This window comes from Centroberyx affinis, unplaced genomic scaffold (assembly GCF_046629955.1).
Source record: "Centroberyx affinis isolate AG114_WGS23_722 - 3 ecotype Tasmania unplaced genomic scaffold, CSIRO-AGI_Caff_v1 ptg001792l_1, whole genome shotgun sequence".
Lineage (NCBI taxonomy): Eukaryota > Metazoa > Chordata > Actinopteri > Beryciformes > Berycidae > Centroberyx > Centroberyx affinis.
The window spans coordinates 146,086-166,281 of record NW_027280182.1 but is presented as its reverse complement, the minus strand read 5'-3'; the positions used below and the strand labels follow the sequence as shown (position 1 = coordinate 166,281).

General features: G+C 42.6%; 1 protein-coding gene across 1 annotated transcript; it reads right to left on the bottom strand.

The window, feature by feature from the left end:
• Positions 1-5,399: 5,399 nt before the first annotated feature.
• On the bottom strand, positions 5,400-19,975 carry adkb (adenosine kinase b; the record flags this gene model as incomplete). Its single annotated transcript, XM_071529455.1, has 4 exons — positions 19,611-19,975; positions 16,778-16,852; positions 16,602-16,655; positions 5,400-5,478 (listed from the first exon to the last, which is right to left on the bottom strand). Coding segments are annotated over exons 1-4 (258 nt in total), but the record flags the coding sequence as incomplete, so codon positions are not given.
• Positions 19,976-20,196: the final 221 nt, after the last annotated feature.

The following is a 20,196-nucleotide window of genomic DNA, read 5'->3' as shown; positions in this document are numbered from 1 at the left end:
AATGAGCCATTGTTTACTGTCTGAATGGCTCTGAAACCATTGCGCAGCCATATGAACAGCTTTTCTTCATTGCGTGAACACCAACCATACAAGTCCCTGCACTTAACTGCAGAATAAAGCAACGTGGCAGGCGTACCAAGTGCCCTGTGTGAGATATCATTCCGTAATTTGACATGAGAATGCTGCCAGATATGTACACGACTGTCTGTTTCACAAGTCCTTTCAGATTTCACTCAGAACTAGCCTGGAGCCCGGGCAAGTGTACAACAGCCAAAACAAAAGCAAGCCGGCCAATGGTACAGCCTTTCTTCCTGAGCCTAGAACCAAGGACTTAAAGCAAGGACACGTTATGCAAGACATCACATTCAATTCCACTGCCAGCCTCTGAGGCCAGATGATACACATTGAGTGTGTCTGTCTCCCGAGCCCTCAATGTTAATCAACACTCTTTCCAATGCATACTTATGAGTTACAATCTACTCCCCACGTCTTCCCTTTGGCGGCTTAAATTAAGTCGCAAATTTGACGGCAAATTAACTTCAACAGGGATGGTAATATGTCACCTATACAATGATCTGTGCCATTTCTCGCCGGAGCAACACGAATCTCGCGCAACTGGGAGGAAAATGAAATCAAACAAATTATTTTCATATGAAAGTCAAATTCGAGGAAACACAAGAAAGAAGGCGCCACTCTGCGGGGCCATCAGCTGTTAACAAATCCCTCTGATGACAAAGTCTTGCATAATCGCCCAGTCAACCTTTATCGTTGTGATCACAGAGACTGAGATTTAACGCACGCTGGTATTAGCTGTGACATACAGTCACAATATAGTTGCGATGGGAGGATCACTTGCTCAAAAGGTGTGTGTACTGTATGTATGTATGTATGCATGCGCGTGTGTGTGTGGGGTGGGGGGGGGGGGGGGGGGGGGGGGGGGGGGGGGGTGGCAGGGGAGTGGGGGGCGGTGGAACCAACAGAGATCTCCCCACTTCATCATTGAGTAAATGGCAACGCAGACATGAGCTGCGACTTCACAGCTGCCTCATGGCGGGTGACATTGAAGCCCACGCATGAACACATCGCTCATCAAAGCGAATGAGGCGTTCTTTCCTTCGGCCGCTTGTGCGGGGGAAAACAATGGAGGCCTCCTCGGGTGCACGTTTGCACACCTGGAATGTCGAGTGGAGGAGTGGAGGTGGGAATGAAAAAAAAAAAAAAAATCCATTTGGTTCCGTGTATCTCGTACGCAGCTTAATAGACTGTGACCTTCCACTGCTTAGTAATGGGGAAGAATAGGCTAGACCTGAGTGCCATAAAACAGCTCAAAGCTGGTGCTAATGGCGGTGCCGCAATTAACCTGTCTTAAAACAAACAAGAGGCTCTGCTTTAACAACAGGCGTGTACTTGAGAGGCTTGATTTCTGTGGTGTGAAACTCAAAGGCTCACCAGGGTTCAGGTTTTAATCAGTCATTAGCATGCTCATTTCAGCACAGCTGCACTGAGGTCTATACAACTACAAGCACTGCTCGCATACACACACTCAATGCGATCAAAAAACAAAACAAAACAAAAAATTCAAAACTGTTCTGGAGGTCCCAGAGGCTCGAGCACTGAAGGTCTCAAACGCCCTTCGAATCTCCTTACAGGCAAAGAATATTTGCCTAAACACGGATCATAAAGTGTGAAAAGAATGCAAGCAATAAACAGTAAACCAACAGTAAAAAATGTGAATGGCTTTTTTTTTTACTGTAAGCACATCCTCCTGAAAGCTCGACCGCATAGTTTGAACACAAAAGCTCTACTCTTTCTCCTTAACTGTCCTCCTTTCTCTAAGTGGTACCAGACATAGGCATTTCTTCATTTAGTCCATTCAAATGGCGGCAAGTTGCTTTTCTTTATTTATTTAACAAAACGAGCTGTAAAGCCAAACATTAGGTCATGGAATATTTTCACCCCAAGAAATAAGTCAATGCCTACAATGAGACATCAAACCCAGTTTAAGTATCCCTACAAAATATGAGCTGGTGAGGACCGTTTCGAAGTCAAGTAGAGCTGTGGGATTTTTCTGTTTTTTAAATAGAACTTTCAACAGTACGGTGCACATGCGTTTCCAATTAAGAGCTCCGAGCTAACATCCAAGCCTGGGCCCCATTCACCCCTTCCACGATTGACAAAGTCTGAGGAAATGTTAAACAGGCATCATAACCATAACAGAGACGGGGAGATATTTCAAAAGCCTTTACATTCTAAACAATAATTAAGACATCATAGTGAATTGATGATGCAGACTCCAAACATCACACAAAACCTAAATAAAGAAAAGGGAACATACTTAATCATAACTTTTTGTGGCAAGTTCACAGCTAGTGCACTTACACAGAGCAATTTGTCCCTTTAGTGAATGGGGGTGGGGGTGGGGGGTACAAAGTACGCTTACAGTGCAAAGAAATGAAATATGTCAATGCTGTTGATTTGTGAGGATCATAATGAAAACGCACGGTTTACAAGAGGCATGCCATTTGCATTCACAGTATAATCTAGCTCCCTGGTAGCAGCAATAACTCCCTATGAGCCTGTCTGTGCTCACAGACTTCAATCTCTGGGCCCTAAGGAGCTGTTGGGGGACTTTGATGTTCTGTCTAAATGAATTGACTGTGCTTCTTGATACAGCCCTGCAGTCAACTGACTCCCCCCACCAATTCTGTCACCTGTGATAAACACCATGCATGCTTGGCAGGATCACATGCCCGGAAAGACCACAATTTTCCCCCTCAACTGTGTAAATGACTGAAAAATATGATTGTTGTTTCTCACCTCACCCTATCTGTGCAGAGGCCTTTGATGTATGAGGCTGTGTGTGAGCATGCGACAGAGGGCTGGTGTTTGTTACCTTACAGCCCTGCTAGCTCCGGTAGGTGAGCCTTTATGCAGGATGCCCCTTCAGGGCATGGTGTTGTTGAAGCCCAGGCAGAGGCAACAACCTCCAACCCGCTTCTATCATTCCGTGTTTCTAAAGAATCAGAGCTGGAGAGCTCTGCATACAAGCTTGCAACTTCGCTGGCTTGATCCAAACAAGATCTAACGCTTATTGAGGAGCAGTGGTGCACAGCTATGGAAGTACAAATGTGTTGACACGTCTACCGTGGGACTTCTAGTGTGTCACAATGTGTGCTTTGAATATGGATAAGTAGTGACTGGAGCCATAACACATGAGAATAAAAAAAAAAAAAAAAAAAGTCCCGCTGCTAAAGATAGCACTGAGTACAACCAATTGACGACTGCAACAAATGATCTCGATCAAAGAGTGGGGCAGAGACAGTAGTTAGAGGAAAACAATACTTATCCATCTAAGCTTCGGTTTGGTCAATTCTTCGTTTTACCAAATCCAATTACCATTGATTCTGCATCTGCTTAAATCCGAGGTTTAGGTTTTCCTTGATGGTGCAGAAATCTAAACTCAGATGAAGCGGGAGTATTTAACCTATTACAGCCTCCAATGAAGCAGTTGGGTTTTGGAGAAAGGAGTGTTCTACTGGCAAGGCATTGATCCTCCCACACCCTGGGTTTTCCCAGCGTGCGCAGCGATTCCTGTGCAAAGCCTCTGAACACTTCTCTCTTCCAGCGGCGATGGTGCTCCTGAGCAAACCTGCCCTGGATCGAGCATCTCATTTAGTCACTAGGCCCTTTGATGTGGATTCAGTGCTGCAGTGCATATCATTCGTGTTTGAAGGTTCAGCTTCCACAATACAGCTGGGTTTGAAGTTTCACATATTGCAGGTGCTACAATGTGATAATCTGGGAGCCAGTTATGCATTATACATTTTTCTTAAAAGAACACCATAACCTGAAAGTGAAATGTGGAAAAGCCAGTGCTTCAAGGTATATATTGACAGAAAATGTTTCTGAGACTTCTGGGTGTGGGACGAAAACACTCTTGTTATCTTGAGTATTTCAGAATCAGCTCGACATCTTCTCTCTGAAGGGGGTAAATAACCAAATAAACAGAGTAGAATACAGTTTGACTTGGGTCCGCCATGCCATTATGAGACCAATTTAGTTGAGTGAATGCTTCTCAAAGGGCACAGAGGACATGAAGGCTCTTCCTCCAGCGCTGGCAGCAAGCAACAAAAAAAAAAAAAAAAATCTCCTTCCCCATCTGATTTCACAAGGGAGTCGGTACATACCTTGGGGCGGTGCCTTCGATGTCTTCTTAAATAAAACATGAAAACTTCTTGTCAAGGTCTATGTCTTAACTGAAGAGGCAGACCGGACTGAATTTATGGCGTCGACTGCTGCAGCGACAAGAGGGTGGAAATAATCTGCGTTGAAAAATTGGCGATCAGAAATTTCAAGGTTGTAATTGCCTCAAACCGACTCAAGTGGGTAGAGGGAGCCCACCCGTTTCCAAAATCCAACTGCATCAAGCACATATAGGATTTAACATTTTGGAAAGTGGGGGGGTGTTGCTCAAAGAATAAAATCAAGTTGGCAGTTAATGTCTCTGAGTGAGTGAGGTTTATGCAAACGCCTCTGATCTTCATAATTAAAGAGTGTTTGCATGGAGGTGCACAGCTCTGCGTCTCTTTTAAAAGGATGTTTACTGTCTCCAAAGCATGGAGATGCTGGCAGCCTGAGGGCCTGCCTGCCTTTCCCTCTCCCTCTGTATCTCTCTTGTGCTAAACACACACGCACACATATACACATAGACACACACACACACACACACATGCACGCAAACACAAACACAAACTACACACTGCACTGACACATGCAAACAAAAACCCACACACAAGGAAATGGCTGCGTTTTCACAAACATCAGCCTGTCAATTAGCTTCTGCACTCATTTCTCCTTGGAAGAGAATTATTTTTCAGCTGGATGCTTTTTCTTTGTTTATTGTGAGCAGACCAAAGCCTTATCAGCAGCTAATCACTGCATGTCAAATTTACAGACTTATTGCAGTCAGTATAAAAAAGGATTCAGTGAATAATCTTCTTGAGTTTAGATTGCCATTTTAGATTTGGACAATCACCAATTTCTTTTAGATGCTCAAATCTGTCTAACAGCCAGGGAGAAGATCAGCGTTTGTTTGATATAATTTGTTGTGACATGTTAATTGCATCTACTTGTAATTCTCCCTAATTGATGTTTGATATGTCTCAGGAAATTAGGCCAACTAGATAACATTGCAAATATTATGAATTTCCCCCCCTCCTTTCTCTTTCCGTGGCAGGTCTGATGAATTTGCACCGCCTAAAACTGTAATATGTCAATGTGCCGTGCAGCTATGCTCTGTATTCCCAGGGCTGCCTAGCTGACAAATCTAAGGTTACAGGCATACTACTGTACATTCAAAACACATTCAGACACACTTCTGAAGGCCAGAAAAGACTAACCTGGGCAATTTTCACTGAGTTCTGGGTGGAGCCACCAGCATGGTATTCAACTTTGTTCTTCTTGACAATTTCTTGAAACCTGAAATACACAGAGGTACAATATGAGAGTTGTCAGGAGAGACATCATTCAAGGTTAACCTATGCCACAGAGCTAGTAAACAGGAAACCCACACCCAGACCTAATAATTGAAGCCCTAGCTGAGCCACCAGATACAACCACCTTGTAACACGGGCCAGCAACAATGAGTATATCTGCTCTCAACAGCTCGTCACATTAGAACATGCAAAGGAGCAGCAAAGCTTGATTAAAGATTGCTGGGCAACACCACTTAGTCAATAAGAGGTCCAGAGGGAGTGGCTGTTGAAGACCAGCTGTAAACACAGAATAGGAAAGTGTTATTTAAGGGACCTTCATAAGAGTGATGTCAACATTTTCACAGAGACCTCCCAAAGAAAAAAAAAAAAGGTTTGTTTTGGATCTTGCGTTTATGAAGAACAATAAATGAGATCATACTTAATTGGCATTTAATAAGATCTGCAGAATAGATTCAGTAATGTGTTAAGAAGAGGTCTTAAATGGGGAAACTGGAGGTGACAAGTAGCTACAGTCTTTTCTTTCACTAATTACCTTATTTCAAAATTACCATTTATTATGAGTCAAGTCATCAGGCCTATTCTCAAACACTCCATGTTTTATTGCTTGTGAAGAAGTCAGCAATGTATTAACTCTATAGTATAATAAACTTGAAAGAGGTGGGCTAAACATTTTTAGCACACTACAACTGTGACATCCCAGGTGAAAGTTGTTTGTAGAAACTTGAAAAGATACAAAGAAAAAATTGCAAGGAAACACTGGATTTGGTTAAATGGGATACTCCACCACAAAAGTTGCTGGGGTTTAAAAGAGGCACTTAAGGCCTAAATGTCAGCTTGATAAAAGCAAAAAAGGAACATTGTCTCCACATGGTTGTAGTTAGCCATACAGTATTAAAGCAAGATGAGCAGTGAAAGTCATTTATGAGAGAATTTGAACTGTTCCCTCAAATGCCATGCCTGCACTAAAGCAAAGACTCTTGCAATCACTTTGGTAGATAGGCAGCTTTTATTTTCCATTTCATAGGTGATGTTTTCAGACGATTAAAAAACAGGCTTTTCAGTTTGCCTTGTGTACAAAAACTCATAGCCAGGATAACTTGTTTAGGGAGCGACCACATCTGATTAAATGTTTGATGTCTGAACCGTAATGCAAGATTTAGAATGACTGTAACAGACTAAACACAATAAGTCAAGAAAACAGAGACGGCGTTGGGGAACGGGGAGTAAACAATTGCTGAGTTTTCAAACATAAACCGCTGGAATACCCTTGGGTTTACAGTGTAATACTGTAGATACTTCTATCATTTTTGTATTTTTCCATCATGCTACCATCGCAAACTTCAATAGCTGCGGATATTCCATGCTTAGGCGTAACATGATGCAAAGCCTAAGCTATGCTGTGAGATAGAGTCTTTATCTGGGGAGCTGAGAACATGAATAATGTGTATTCTCCACATCGTTCACACAAACAGCCTCCCAGAGGGCTGGCTATATAAACGTGTCCACCCGGCTAAGGAAATTGACCTAACTACAGTCAAGATTATGTGCCACATTAGGAGGTCCTTCGCATTTTTTTTTTCAACTGTAAATTGAAAACTGTCCATTTGAAGGTGTATTTACATCAGGGGAAAAATTCCAGTGACATGGTAAACGGTTCAAGGTACACCATACCATTCCCACTGGTTTTATGTGTAATTCCACCTTAAATGAACTGAGTCAGAGGAGTTGTTCAGAAAATGCCCAAGCATAATCCCAAGGGGTGCTGGTTATGTAAAGTCCATACTACACACAGTGCCAATGCCTTTGCTTTTAAAAGGACAAAAAAAACATGTGCAGGGGTCAAAGGTTCCTAGTTTGGTCGAGTAGGCTTGAATGGCAGGGTTGAACCTGTAAAGAGTCGTGTCCATTTTAACACTGGGGACTTATTTTCTGTGGCCTATATGCTTACTTCAGAAAGGGGTAATTTGTATGCAAAGTGCATCATGGCTTACCAACATATGTCAGCTAGAGGTGTTCAATACTTCAGCACCACCTGGTTTAACTAGGCATGGCTGAATTTTGAAGAAGTGTGAAAGTAACCTTTACTGCTTCAAAGAAAGTCTGCATATCATGTCTCAAGGCAAGGGGTCTACCCAGGGCAGAATGTTCCTAATAAAGAAAAAAAAACTTTCCATGCAAGTGGAAAATATGCTAACCGGGAAAAAAAATCCTTCCTGAGACACCTGTTATGACTCATTGACAAAGGAAGAATTTGAGCACTGTGGGTGTTTATAACATGAAGGCAGCCGAGGGACTCCAGAACCCATTTCAAATAGACACACAGCTTCTGAGGATTTCAGCTTTTTTTTTCCTTCCTAGAAGTATTTGCTCCACCTTTCAGTGCAGACAGCATGGGGCCCTGCTCTTGGACGCCTCGAAAATCCCATCCGAAAAGGAGCAGCTGCCTCGAGACCTTTACACCCTCAAACATCATGTGATCCCATAGTAGTGACACCGTAAACGGCCCCCTTGGCCATTTAGGGAGAGAAAATCCCTTTCCATCTACTGCGGTCTAAGCTCACTATGTGATGGGAGGGAGTGGAGAAAAAGAAATTGTTTTGAACAAAATGTCCTCTACCAGTAACCTGTGCTTTTAAAACTGGCTGATGTTGTTCAATGGAAGAGCAATTCCAACTATGCCATGCATTCCACTTGTGTATGGACGGCCTCCGTTATGTAACGTGCTTTACAAGAGACTGCCCCTGACACTCCGTTTAAATGTCACTCTTAACTAGGGGCACTGTGTTATTTTTCAATTTCATACCTTCCAATTTGTGACTAATGGAGGCACTTATTTATTCAGATTAAATCAAATCAAATTTAATGGGGGAATTAGGCTACTGAATGCAATATTTGTATTCAGAGGATATTGAGAGTCATACTCCAAACGTAATACCTCTACATCTCTCCAGCTTAACACATTCAAATTGTCGGGGCAGATCACACAAGTCAGGAACATCTTGTTGTTTACATTCCTGGGGTAGGAGCCCCCACCGTCGTTTCCCATCAAGGGAAATATGAGAGCTTCCAAAGTACTATGAGTGCTCTCTGCCCTGGGTGACTCATGAGTTCCTCTCTCACCCCCCCCAAAAAAGCTAGTAGAGTAGATTATTTACATGAGGCAATAATTCAAGATTTGCTCCTCTAAGTCTCTTACATGGAGGGCAAGGCGAGCCCATTTACCCAATCCCTCTTCATTCCCCTTTGATGTTAGCCTATCTCAATAAGACCGGATGAGTGCCCTAAAATCCCCATCGAGTGATTTCACAGGAAGAACAAGTCTCTGTTAATCAATGGCTAGATTGGATCTGGATCCTCGGGAGTGGTCCGCCTGAAAGTCCTCCCGAGTGTTTGAGTGCACACCGGGGTAATTCATCGCTAATGATCACCGCGGCACCCACTCTCCTCCTCGCCGTTCGTCCTTATTTAATTGCCTCGTTCACGTTTAAACAGCTTACAAATCACAAGGACAGGCAGGGAAACATGATCAAACGGCCCCTATCACTAATCAGGGGAGGGCAAGGGAAGGAGTGAGAGGACTGGGGCTTCTTCGCTGCTCTCCTAGGGGATTTGAGGGGGGGGGGGTACAAGAACAGTAAATTATCTCTGCTTCAACTACAGCAGGCAGGTACATTTGAACAGGCAGATCCATCTTTCTCTCCCTCTCTCTCTCTCACACACACGCATACACACACACAAGAGTAGAAAGGGGCAATACGGCTAAAAGGCTTCAGTAATCCCAGTTTCAACAGAGGCATCTGGAGTGGAGACAGGTTCTACAATGATTAGATTCCCCAATCAGTGTGTGCATCCTACACCAGCCTTCCTTGGTAGTCTGGAGGCAGTACAAGGCCTGATGCACAGTAATTGTTTCCATAGGTCAGGCAGGGGGAAAAAACAGCTTGGGGACGTGATGAAAGGGAGATGGAAAGGGTGAGGAATATTGTTGTTTTTCCCCCCAATTAAATTGTTTGTCAAACCCTTCACAAAGGGTTACGCAGTTTATCTGTTTAAAATCAATACGCTCGTCTCAGTGTGAAAGCTTGTCCCGACACAAGACAGGCCCATTAATTATTCTGTTCTGTGTGCTATCGCCGGGCTGCTCAAGGTTGAGCCTTATCTTTTCTTATTTCAAATCAATAATTATCTTCTCCCGCGCTCACTCTCCCCCTCAGAAATAGATGTGCTTTTCATTCAATGCCTGTAGAGTGCCTCTCTGTGTAGCAACCGATGAGGAACGCAGAGTGAATAGGACATTCTTATCAGTAGAACATTAGGGCAGGATGGAATAGATGGCAAAGAATGAGGCGCATAAAAGTACTGAACACAAATGAGTGATGATTCAAACAGCGAGCGAGGCCTTGTTCCCGTCCTCTGACATGCTCTAATAGACTACAGTGAGGGATGAATGTTGATTTGCACAAAAGCATTACGATATCACCATCACCCAGGTATCTCAATCCATTTGGGTAAATCCCTTATTCAGTCCCAGTTGAGTAAACCGTCTCGAGTCCCTCGGTGCAAAAACGTCTCCAGCCACGACGAGCCTTTACACATTATAGACTGGATGAACAATTAACGAGTGCACAATTACATGGTCATAATGGGTGAATAATTGCATTAGAATGCAGAAACAACAAATGTGCATCCCTTTAATAATCGGCCGATCCAGCAGCCCATTTGCTGGCATTAACTGAGAACTGGTGTTGTACTTAATTAGGCTGCACTCAAGGATTAGGGGGGAAAATTTGGTCATGGAGGATGAGTTCATATTATTTCCTCTAAAATGTCGCAGGTTTTTGGCTTCACGCTGTAGAGGGTGGCGTTGTTTGTCACACTGTGTTGTGTGGATGTGGGAGAGAGAGTGTGAGAGTGTGCGAGTATATGAAAGAGAGAGAGAGAGGGACACAGACAGAGAGAGAGTGGGAAGAGAGAGTGTGTAAGCGAGGAGGGGGCTTCTGGTGTTCTCCTGAGGATTGAGATTTGAAGCCTGAGCACAAAGCCTTTGAGACATTCCCCTCATCTTGGAGGTTGATACCAGGATCTTGGTGATTCACAATGCTCCAAGTGAATAATTCCACCAACACCCCCTGCTGTGGGGACCATATGGCCCAGTGTGAACTTTAAACACACAGGGAGTGTTGCTGCTCACCAGTCAGGAGTCCCACTCCTACCCCCGCACAGGCTAGGTGTGGAGAAATGATCACCACAGATAGTATACTAACTAGCCTACATGTATGAGGGCTGCCATCAGCGGCAGTGGCTTCCTGTGTGGCTGGGGTTCAAAGATGACTAAAAATAGCCCTGAGCATGCTTTCTGAACACGCTGTATGTACCGGCTGAGACGCCCACATTTTAATTATAAAACACGTTCTTTAGAAGGGAGGGGGGGGGGGGGGGAGAGAGAGAGAGAGAGAGAGAGAGAGAGAAACCGCCCACATGCACAGAGATGTGGATTATGTTTGTTACACCCCCTTGACTTGTGATGTTTCCTTCTGGCACCACCTGCTGGCAGCTGCTGTCAACAAGAGGGAGGCATTTACAGCTCCGGCAACAAGCCTTAATTGTGATTGCATCAGCCATCTCTCATGATGCAGCATGAATGCTTTTAATACAGAGCAATCATCCTGAATCACAGCACGCCAGCCTACTTCCATCAAAAACAACAGCAGAACAAGATATGGGCCTAATCCCACTAGAGATTTATTTTTTTTATTATTATTTGAGAAGTATTGTTTTTTTCTGTTTCATAATTCACAAGGTCTATTCGCATTTCTTACAGCTGAGTACAGCCCTGTTGAGCGCGTCAGATTTATGCAAGTGCCCTAAATTGTCGGATTCATGCATATCAATAAAACATCAAGAGCAGTGGTTGGCGGCTGAACATGTTTCTGATGTCTCAATTACCAGCTGAGTGCCATTAATCTCTGCTCTTTCTCTTTGGCTCAGAGGTCGGCTGATGGATGTGGGCCCGTGACCTTTGCCCTCAGTGGCAGGGGAGCCGGATGTACTGACCCCAGAGGGCCAGCAGAGGTGAGTTTCAGTACTGTAGTACAGCACTCAGCAACAGACAAGCGGGCTGGGAAGTAGGAAGAAGAGAGAGGGGGGGGGGGGCTGTAATGTGTCTACACACTCAGTCAAGCGTGAGTGCATCCAGTGAAGTGGCACCATGGAAGGCACATGCAGCCTTGCATGCACACTTGCATGTGAGCACACACGCGCACACACACACATACACACACACAAACAAGCCTGTTTCTCTTCCCAACACACCAGGATAGCTCCGCTGGGGGTTTCTAGCACTCACGATTCGCTTCGTTATATTAAAAAAAAAAAAAAAAAAAGACAGAGGGGTAGAGCGAAGGGAGTCAAGTGTGTTTACAGAGCAGAATCTATCACACACACAGACCCAGGAGCCAGAGTGTTTAGCATGTACTCAGCGAGAGGGGCCTTTGTTGTTTTCCTCCCAGTAAGCAGATTGAACTGCACGGCAGCAGCAGGGGTGTGTAAGATGTACACAGACAGCGGGGTGTGTGAGCGGAGAGGCACCTCCACTGATCTCCCATGTCGTGTGATGATGTGTGTGTGATGTGTGTCTCAATCCAGCACTGATCCCCCTGAGTCAGCCCCGTCAGTGATATGAGCCTCCCACCCTCTCTCTCTCTCTCTCTCTCTCTCTCTCTCTCCCACTCTCTCTCTCTGTCTTTCTCTCTCTCTCCTTTCCCATCCGGAATGCTAATAACAGCCAGCCACTAACACTGCAGCCCTGAATTATTCATGCAGCAGTGGGTCACACGGCATAATGAGGAGTTTACTCTCATTCTGGATGCGATTGTGACGCCGCTAATCTGCATTTAGCACAGAGAAAGAGAGAAAAAGAGAGGGGGGAGACAGAGGGGGGGCGAGGAGGGGGGGATGAGCACTGATGAACTTAATTGCTGTGAGCAAACAACCTCTGAAAAGAGTCACGCCATCATCCCGAGATGAGAAAGTAAACAATTAATTATCATTGGACAGAGGGAGTCATAAAACAAATGTTTGAACAGGCCTAATATTCAAGAGCCTGCTGAACTTTTTTTCCCCTCGACAGCCCCTTGGAGGTGGCAATACACTGTAACAATGATTCACTCATCTGACACACTAATAATCATTAGGCCTAATATGATATGGTTAACTAGCCCAAGAGGGTCTGAGTGGATGATATAATATGAAGTGCGGCGTGATTCTAAACAACCTGTAATGCCTAGTTATCCTGAAATGAAACGTGCATTTGCCCACATTATAATCTCCTGCAGAAAGAGGTGTGTTTTCATTATGTTGACATGTTTCTTATGGAGACTCATGGGGGAAAAAAAGCAGGCTTTTGTTGCCCCCTGCAGGACATAACCAGTACACAACCTATTCTTCTGTAACTCAAGAAAATAGATAATAGTAATGGTAAAATATCCACCAACTTACTAACTTAATACCTGCTAAACGGCAATAAACATCTTATTGGTCTATATTCAAATTACAGTAATAAAACGACAAAGCTAATAAAATGAGATGACAATGCATCTGTGAATAATAATAAACCTGACTACTCCAGCCTCAGACTAAACCAGACTCAGATTCTATCTGTCTGGTAAAGACAATGTTTAGTGAGGACAATATTAAGCACAAAACCATTTATATCTTTGCATGTCAAAAGAAGGCAAATTTATTCAAGAAATAACCTATCCTGCAACAAAATTATATTTTAAGCCACATGATGGCAGCATTGACTGCAAGGCAAACAACCACATAACCAACTTGTATATTCAGTATCCAATCTCAACCAAGAACCAGTTGTTCAACTCACACTGGTGCATAAGCAAGACCCACAGTACTGGATCAACAATATTGGTCTGTGAAAAACAGTTGGTTTCCTATACACCATTTTCAAAAGGCTTCAACTTCCTCAGACAAACCAGCATCTACTTAAAGCAATCTTTTATCTGCATCTCACTAACCACTTCAACAATATCGTCTCAGTAAGACTGATAGTATGATACCAGCATTTGCTGCAACATCATTCACATGCCACCATGTTGTAGTCACTGTATGAATATGAGAAACAGTGCCGCAAGCAAGACAGCCTTGAGAAAACGCTGCCTTATATGGAGGATAGAGTAATAAGGTCAAGGGTATGTGAGTCTAGCAGTCAGATGTATTATGTGCACTGTGGCTGAGATTGAACTGCATGATTTATGCATTTACTTGAGATGTTACCACTTCTCTTTTCAGCAAACCTACAATAGCTTTCACAGTAAAAAGAAACACTCTTGAATTACATGTGGTAATTAACCTTAACTTGAAACCCAGTTGAAAGTCAGTGAAAAGGTACTAAAAGACTAAGTTGTAGGTTCACTCAGGACAAAATATGGTAAGTCCCTAGCCAGGACTTACAGGGAAGTTGATGGTTTCTACTGTACACTAGGCAATTTCTCAGCCCACAACAGGATTATATGGGCTCTGCAGTGACCAGATAATTTAATTCAGACATGGCCACAGTGCACTGCATCCAATGATATCCGTCCCACTAGGGCGATGGGGAAAAAAAATGAATAGCGCTACACTCTGTAGATTCAGAAGCACAACAATAGGGTTACTGACTACACTTCTAAGCCTGTTGTGGCCTTTTTAGTTATGATGTTATTTATCACAACGCTTCAGCCACGTTCTTCAGCCATGGATCAATAACCTTGTGAATGAGTGACTTTGCACTTGATGGTCTGCGAAAACGTTTGGGTTTCACCAACATCATCAATGGAACAACAATGGCTCATGTAAAAGCAGTAGCACCTCAAGCTCAATGCACTATTTTTAATAACTAGGACTGCTATACTTTCAATAGTGCGCAATGCATTAAAACGAGTCAATTCTGCTTGTACTAAACTATGACAAAGCATGCCACGAGATGCCATATTAGCATGTAGATTGAGATATAAAGTGACAGACATTACGGTGAGGTGTGTGTATTGGGGGGGGGGGGGGGGGGGGCAGTGGAGGGGACGTGCATTGAAATGCGTAGTGCTGGGAATTAAGCAGCAAAGCCCCGTGTTAATCCTGCCCTGACCTTGTACAGTATGTGGCGGGAACGGTGTCTGTGGGGCCAAAGATAACACCGCTGCCTTTGTGGTGGAGGAGAACAACATTGCTGATGATGCTGCTTTGCGCCGCTGCTGCCCGCCCAAGGTCACGTGTGTCCCTTTGTCATGTAACAAGACCTGACGAGGTAGCCTGTTGTATGTTACAGATGATCTGGAGTACTGATGTGTCACTGTTCATTCATTACTGCTTTATCATTTACAGTGCTTATAATGTAAAAAAAAAGTTTAATTCACCCTAAACCGCAATTCATATTACTTCTCAAACCTGAGATTGTTCAATCAGCATGTGCTGTACTGAACATCAGTAAGCCAACACCAGGGCAAGGCTCTAATATGTAATGTTATCAAGACATGAACCTGCTCTGCTGATAGTGAATACCCATCTGATAGAAATTCACCAAACAACAGCTTTCTGAGTGCAAAGTACACAGGCTTCATTGTCAGGAATACAGTGTTTCAGTCAGCGTGTTGCATCTTATGTGGTTTGAACTTAATTACATTCCATGTTCAGATATGTGTTGTGTTAGTTGTGTGTGTGTGTGTGTGTGCGTGCCTGACTGTGTTTCCATGTATCCATCCACTAGGATATCTGTAACCATTCATGTTAGAGCCATGAAACAAAAACCAGTGTGCTCAATGGGGCCATGGAGTAAAACTTACTCCATAACCTGACTGCCTGATCATATTTATTCATGTATTGTGTCTCTCTGGGAAACAAAGCTGATCCTTTTCAAAGAGATTTTACACCCAGACTCTATTTTCCAGCACCAAGTACCAGATGGAATAAGGATATGCCAGAATAACAAAATATTCAAATTGATGAATATTCAAATTGTTGGAGAGCCTTGTGGTTGACTTGTAAATTGCTCAGTTTGCCCAGAACAAAAAAAATCATAACTAAATGTTGCTGTATATGCAGTGCACAACTTTTCCAGTGCCTAGCTCCAGATACTCATGTCTTTTATAAATTAATTGTGTTTTGTTTGGAACACATCAGATAAGACAAACACTTGATTCTCACAAAATAGACTTTTGCACATCCCAAAGTGTGAACATGTGATTTGCTTATGAATGGCAAAAAAGTATAGTCATTGAGACTTCAAAGAAAATACAAACACCTCTCTCTCACCACCATCTAAGATACAGATGGTGCACTTTTACCTCTGTACCAACATTAACACCGACAAATTCCCTGAAAAGCCACCATCTGTATTTTATCAAATAGTGGCAGGAGGGTGGTATACAGTACAAGTCAAGAGTCAGTCAGTAATTGAGGCTTCTTCTTTTTTGTTGTTTTTTTTTTAATTAGATCTTTCTGTTGTTTACATTTTAAACCTTCACATACATTTCTATAGAGCAGAGTGCTGTGTAGATCTCAAAAACAATCAAAACAAATTCAACTTCTAATTGAAAAAAGTCAGAAGTAAATATCATAGACATGTTCAAGGCAATGCAACCGCGGTTTCGAGGAAGGCTATAATGTTACTGTAGCATCCGCTTGCAATGTGAAGCGGGTGGTTGCTGAAAAAAGAGTGTGCGTGCTCAGCAAAATCCTTCCTTGGATAAATAAGGTTAATAATAACAATAATACCAATGCAAAATATATTCTGTGTCTACTGCTTGCCATGCAGCTAATAAAGCTATAGAGGTAGTATTTAGCCAGAAGCAGTAGTGAATGGCTGTTCTTCGAGTTGATTCGAGCAGCGACAGATGCAGCATGGGAGACATATGGGTGTGTCATGTTGAGCCTCCAATGCAGCTCCCCGGTTACTGAGAACTGATTTATGTCTTTGCTATTTTGAGCACTGCTTACTGTGTCAAGATGCTAGTAGTGGGGTATGAATGACTGGTGGATCCCTTATTTGGTCCCACACAATTTTAACACTTACCCCAAGACTGCTAAAGCATGTAGTGTGCTAGTGATGTTTTTACTCACAAGGCTTTGTGTTGTTCTTCAGCGAGGATCTGGTCATTGGGCTTCAGGCCATACCTTTTAGGGGGGAAGAAAAATAACCTTTGTGAGACATTGGGTATTTCGTTGGTCAGACAAAACACAGAATTGTGATGATACTAGTGAGACAAGGGGCTGTGTTTAGAGCTGCTTGGACTTACTTGTCAAGGAAGTCCTTGTCCACAACAGCTGAAATGTCAAGCAAGGGATTGCCCATCCCAAAAAGCGTGTTTTCACTGTGGGGGAGACAAAAGCACATTGTAGTATTCATTTCTTTCAGAGTCCAAACTCCCACTCTATTGTAGGAACAGGAGAGACAAATAAACCATTGTAATATATCACCTGTTACTGGATTTTTTTATTTTTTTATTATCACTGAAACTTTGAGATGTGGTGATACCCGTGTTACCTGAGCTCCTCTCTATGGTCAACACGTGTGCAGCACATGAGAAACTAAGCACAGGCTACAGTGGAGGAGCGGGATTCTAGGTTGCACACATACAATAACTGTTCTGAACTCATTACTGAGCATAGGCTGATGAATTAATTTAAAAGAATTTGGGAGAGATTACTCTAGCACTTGCATTGGGTGTATTGTGCAGTGAAATTGAAAGCTGCCAAAGAATGTGCGTCTCTTTTTTCCCCATTAAATGGACATCAATCAAATTATAAGCAAGCCTTTCAGCACACTGTAAAGACCAAAATGATGCATTTTCATTCACTGAACAAAACCAGTGTAATATAATTCTCATGTACAAACACATGTGTAGCTCATGTGTCACTCAACAGCTTTAAGACACGTCAGTGTACATAAGCAAGGGGCTGACCCAAAAAAGTAGGAAAATGATATTCTGTTGATAGCTTTATCTAGTTAACTACATTTTTCCCCATGATTCCTTTATCTGAAAACTTTCCTCAACAGCGTGGAATCATAGTGGTCAAAGTCTGCTCTTGACAACTGACTCAAGTCTCCTCTTCACTATCTATTACCCAACTTTCAAAAAAAGACAGGACTTTGAAGGCAGTCCATAGCTGGTTCAGAACACTGAGAGGAAGGAAGAGTCTGTTGTGCAAGAGCCTGGCTTTTAAATAATCTAAAACAGGATGGATGCACAATAAGATCCCGACCACCCCTGGACAAACTTAGAAGATCATGCTGAAGGTCTCACATGACAGGTTTTCTTAGAGGTGGTTATCTGCAAACAATCTTGCAGTGTCCATCCACCCAAAGGAAGACTGACAGTAGATATGGCAAACAACACTCATGAAAGTATGACTGTTCCCTGAAAAAAACGTGTGGCACCATTAGAGGCTATTATCATTTTGATCTTACCTTGCAGTTGGCATAGTGACAGAATATTGTGCTTCCTAGCCTGATGATTGAATGGTCAAAAACTTCCCTCTCAACTAAAGCAACGTGCTTTTCAACTACAATTTCCTACGGAACTGTCGCTGCCCCTTGGTCGACACTGATTGGCTAGTGCAGGAAGTGGGTGGTCCTCAGTATTTTCTTGGCTGTGATTGGCTACACACCTTCCAACTATTTTAAGTCTTTAAATGCTGCGTTCTGGTCAAATGGGAAAGACGCTAGATGAGGTGGTAAAAACTACTTGGAGATGGACAGAAGGACCCAGTGACTTCCTGGCTTTTGAACTCAACCAAACAGTTAACTGTAGGGACTGATATAATCATTTCAAATAAAACGAACAAAATGTACAATTTTCATAGTATGCATTTTGTGTTTACAACTTTTAAACTGCAGTGGCAGGGAACAAATACTTGTTGATTTTTCGTTTGTGTTTAACATTGCAATGTTTGGTTAGCTGTAAAGCATAAACTCAAGTGTACCGCTCACCAAGTGGAGGTGTGTTAAGTGTGAAAAGGCTGAGAAGAATAACTATCACCAAGAGCAAACAAAATGTACAGAAAACTTCAACAGTGTCGTCTTAACTGCTTCAAACGAGTTCGACAGCGTGAACACTTCCAAGTCGTGACTATGAACCTGGAAGTCATAACGGTATTTTTTCCGGTGTAACTTGAACGCAGCAAAAGGGCACGTTCATTCAAAGTTATGCAAATACGTTCCAGCCATGGATTTATTAGGTTCCAGCAGATTGTCGATGTAAACAAGGCGCTACCTTGTCCCGTCAGCACTTTAAAAACATTTCACTGTTAAGGGTTGCTAAAGACCAACATTATTGTAAATAAGAAAACTGACATGATAATGTTTTTATTGCAAGACCCCGGATACCATTCCAATGAGTATTTTTTTTAATGTATTTATATTATTCATTCATTGTATTTATGCTAATTTTCCGTTATGTTTTCCAAGTTTACGTAACTTAACGTATTTTATGCAATTTCAATTAAGTGATATGCGGTGTTTTTATGTTCACAGCACCTGTAATTTTGAACAAGTGATCAATAAAAACAGATGAATGTTAAAAAAAAAAGAAAAAGCTTTCTACTCTCTAGAAAAAATACCGTCCTGTCACGTTAACTGTCATTACGGATCTATAACTTCCTAATGTAGCTAAGGAGGATAAAGTTTGCCTTACGCCATACAATTTCCTTCATCACTTGATCACAGATTGCTTGTCGCATGTTTTCACACAGACAACACCATTTCCACGTAACGTTACTTCATTATAATAACCCATTATCATTATTAAGCATAATTACACGTGTAGATACCGATGACTCTTGTCTCTCAATCATGTGATGTACCCACCCTCTTCTGCTAGCTGTGATTAGCATCGTCATGGCAATAAGATATTGCTCGCTAAACCCCTACATTCACATGTTAATTGATGGTTTTGACTGAGCACTTCTGTTGATGTAAGGTGCAAACTATTTAGCGCCTTGTCGCTATGCACCGTTTGCTGACAGCTGACAACAACGGTAGCGACGTTAGCATGTATTACTAGCTAGCTACAGTGCTAACTTGCACTGTACAGCATCGTGAATTTTATAACACATAACCTGGCGTCTTACCTTAGCGCTATTTTCCTGACTGTCGACATGTTTTGTTTCTCAGCAGACATTTTTTCAGTCAGCGACGAGTCTGTTGACGCTGTGAAACCTGTGAAGCCACTGCTTACTGGGGGATAGTAGTAAGAGGCTGCAGCTTCCCTCCCCAGAGATGATGATGCTACAGACTGGACAACAGCATGCAACCCGGAGAGTAAAGCACTGATTTTGTTCCGTGAGGAGTAGAATTAGTTACTGTCTCGTGAGCGAGCTGGTGGATAATTGAGTCACATATTAAAAGGAGAAAGAGATATCGCGCGTTATCACGTTACTTTCGCTTTCAGGCGTTTCGCCAAGCTTTACTTCAACTTCATCAATGCATATGCTAAGCCTTACACTATACGCTGTGTTTGTGGTCCTGCATAGTGAGTTCATATTGACCTTATTTTACTTTATGGTATTTTTATTTCCTGTGGTATCACTATAATATTCCTATAGACTAATTTTGCTGTGATATTGGTATAGTATCATACAATTTATTAGATGATTACTATCAGTATGTAGTGGAAAGTAAACCCTCCTAGTGTATTCAACAAATCAATTTTGTGAT